Source organism: Anas acuta, chromosome 7 (genome assembly GCF_963932015.1).
Source record: "Anas acuta chromosome 7, bAnaAcu1.1, whole genome shotgun sequence".
Lineage (NCBI taxonomy): Eukaryota > Metazoa > Chordata > Aves > Anseriformes > Anatidae > Anas > Anas acuta.
Window position 1 is genome coordinate 19,249,658 of NC_088985.1, and position 3,345 is coordinate 19,253,002.

The 3,345-nt window shown below is 43.1% G+C and overlaps 1 protein-coding gene across 1 annotated transcript; it reads left to right on the forward strand.

Moving 5' to 3' along the window:
• The first annotated feature begins 343 nt into the window (after nt 1-343).
• Nucleotides 344-2,321, forward strand: LOC137859715 (beta-microseminoprotein-like). Its single transcript, XM_068689090.1, has 3 exons — nt 344-467; nt 999-1,101; nt 1,966-2,321. Exons 1-3 carry the CDS (start codon nt 344-346, stop codon nt 2,093-2,095), a joined length of 357 nt encoding a protein of 118 aa, XP_068545191.1. The 3' UTR covers nt 2,096-2,321.
• The last annotated feature ends 1,024 nt before the right edge of the window (nt 2,322-3,345 follow it).

A 3,345-nucleotide genomic window follows, 5' to 3' on the forward strand; every position in this document is an offset into this window, starting at 1 on the left:
CTGGGATGCTACACAGACAGTGATTTACAGGAGAAATAGCTAAATCTGACTCAAAGGCAATAAATAAAGCACTAATAAGAATCTGACAGGGCTTTTAAGTCTGCGCTACTATGGAAGCTTTTGGTAATTTATAGAGCTTGGACTTTGACAGGGAGCGATGCTACAGACACATTTATATTACACCATTTTGTCTCTTCCCACACAAGGAAAATGCAGTGAAGTATCTAGAGTTCCCTTTTCCAACATTTTCGTGTGCACATAAGGTTGTTTCTAGCTATTGTTTTGAGAAGCTAAGTCACTGAACCTGAAACAAAGATAATCAAAGTCGAATTAAATTCATACCATGTGCTCCATGTCTCTTTTACAGAAAAACTTTCTCGCATTCCTTCTTGCAATGGGCATCATTGTGACACTGAGTGATGCATACTGCTTTACAAAAATAAACAAGCCAGGGGAGTCTGACAAAGGTAAGAACAGGGAAAGTGCTCTCACTTGATAGTTTTTTGTTGGCTCAGCTCTATGCAGAACTGCTGGGAAGGGCCCAAAATATTGGGGAGGTGGAAGTTGTCAGAAAGACCTGAATAAGAGGTTCCAGCACTAAGGTTCCAAAACTAGGGAAAAATGGAATTTTCACCTGGACTGGTTATAGTTGCAGCAATACTACTGCTATTGGTGGTGGGTTGCTAGTGCTATGCCAGCACACAGAGCTGCTGCTGTAGTTGAGAGCGTTTCTGATTGCAGTGTGGTACTAGATGGCAAACCTGGCTGTTTGGTTGCTCACTTTCACCCCAGGTCTGTAACACTGAAACTGTCTCTAAGAAGAAGAAACAAGTTCAGGCTCTCAAAATAGTCCAGGTAATAGCCAGGAGGACAAAATGACTTCTGTTTAATCATTATCAGGAAAAACATTTTCAGAAAATATACAGGCATTTTTAAACCTTTCATCTTTAATGTGGAGGCTTAAAGAACATCTTTTGTTTTGTTCCTGTGTTATGCAGGCTGTGTCCTGGATGGAAAAGTGTACCCATTTGGACATATCTCAAGGACAGATGATTGCTTCCGATGCACCTGCACCCAAAGCCAAATATCTTGCTGCTCCCTGTAAGTCTGAACTCACTGGCAGCATCATTGCCCATAGGAAGACCACAGGTTTCCATCTGCTGGGAATAAATGAGGCTCTAAAGGCACAAGAGAGCCTTTCCTCACCTCTCACAGAGGGATAAAAGCCACATACGGCTTCAGATGACTTGGCTCCTTGGCTGTGGTTACCTTAGTTCACTTTCTGCTGACGGGGGTGGACACAGGCCCTTCCAGGCACATCCAGTTGGTGCTTGCCTTTAATGCTGAGCCACTTGTGAGCCCCTCTTACACTGTAGTTAAGTAGAAAGGAGTTCGTTCCACAAGCTGCTTAAGTGCAGATCCTCTAAAGAGCTCATGATGATCTGAATCCCTTTTCAGAGATGCTTTTCTTCACTGAACATGCAGACATTAGAGTGGCATGGCTCTGCTCTGAAGTATCTCTTTCCAACATCCTCTTTTCCTCTTATCCCACCTTCTCAAAATACCAAAATGGCTAGATTATGATCATTGCCTTTTCTCAGGTGACACCCACTTTCAGGAAATGGAAACCACACTCTAAGCATACTGAAAATAATGAAAATTGATGGAAAAGAGATAAAACATGCTGAGACCATGCTTATCTCACATTGTAGAGTGCTGTGCTAAAAGAATTCCCATACTGGTACATCTACGTGTCATTGCAGAAGGACATCTGCTGAGGTGCTGGAAGCTGTAGCTGTGGGTGCTCAAGCTAGCTAGGCTGGTCTAAGCCACAGTTTCAGAGATTTCTTACTCTGCACTAGTTCGGTAGTTCAATATATAGTCACCAAAGCACTGAATTATTGAATCTTTTATTGCTTTCAGTCTAACTTTTTTTTTTTTTTTTTTCCTGTTTATCAACAATAGCTTTCATACTCCTGTTGGTTATGATAAAGAAAAATGTAAAATTGTTTTCAACAAGAGAAGCTGCAACTATGATGTTGTGGAGAAGAATGACCCCTCCAAGGAGTGCTTTGTCCACAGTCGTGTGGGTTAACAATGCACCTGCTCCAAGCCTACAGACGCTTTGCCATCAAAGATGCTCAAATACATGGCAGATCTTATGAAAGAGAGTAGTTCAGCAGCTCGCTTTTAATCTCCCAATTATTCTAATTCAGTAAACAAGGCGCATAATCAGATACAAAGTCTTATTTCTGTCATTACTTGTTTTGGTATCACTGAGCTTTGTTGAATGCAATAAATGCAGATGAAACATCCAGAAATGCTTCATAATGATGGCTCTTTTTATGTAATAATCCTGGGGAACATCACCTTTTTTGACAGAGGAACGCATTTGTCTCAGTACTTCAATGCGCCATACACCAGTGCCCTGGCAGAAGCTGCGCTCATGCTTTGCAGCTTCTGTTCTTGCCAAGCATCAGAGCAGTCATATTAGCTCCCCAGGTGTCAAAATTTAGAGGGGAAGCACTGTTTGGGATATGCTTGGCCACAACTCCTACTCCAGGCACCAGGCCTAGGGAATGGAGGAGGACACTGGACCAGATTCCCTTCAGTATGCTCTCTCCTTCATGTCACAATCTCTGAGGGTAACCTTTCAATATCTTGTTAGTGACTGGCATAGCTGGATCCCACCTGCTAGACACTGAGAATCCACAGAGTTTGAAGAGAACCCAATGCCAGCATAATCTTAGCTGTCTCAAGGTATGCTCTTGGGATGCAGAGCCTGTGTCACATCTTTGCCAGAGCTGGAAATGCAGATGAACTATCTACTGCCAAGATCCAGAAAACACCTTGCTAAATTAAACATACACTTTCCTACCACTACTACCACAGCCAGAAGTGGAAGCCTTCAAACTACAGTGTAATTCTTTGGGTGGGAGTCACACTCAGCCAAGCTAACAAGCCTTTCTATTATGTAGTAGGCAAAACACCAGCGATTACAAATCAAGTAGAAAGCATCAGATTTTTGAGCCATTGTCTTCCTGTTATATCTTCTTTCTTCTGGGGCAATGTCTGCGAGTAGAGGGAGACACATTTCCCCCTGGCTCCTTGCCATATTTCAGCCAGACTTCAGACACAAGGGGATAGAAGAGGTTGCAGAGAGAAGCAACCAGTTTTCTTTCACAACCTGCCTCTCCTCTGACAGTTAACTCCCAGATCAGCCCAAAGCCAGGTACTCACTTTCCAAGGCAACATCCTTTCCACCTGCCCTGCTCATTCTGGGGGGACCTAGTACCTAGGTCTGCTGCTGTGAGCATTCAACAATGGTCTGCTTCAGTTTGACAA

Coding starts and splice junctions, on each gene's coding strand:
- LOC137859715 (XM_068689090.1), top strand. CDS start 344: ATGTGCTCCATGTCTCTTTTACAGAAAAACTTTCTCGCATTCCTTCTT. Junction 468..998: donor GCCAGGGGAGTCTGACAAAG/GTAAGAACAGGG, acceptor TGTGTTATGCAG/GCTGTGTCCTGGATGGAAAA. Junction 1,102..1,965: donor CAAATATCTTGCTGCTCCCT/GTAAGTCTGAAC, acceptor TATCAACAATAG/CTTTCATACTCCTGTTGGTT.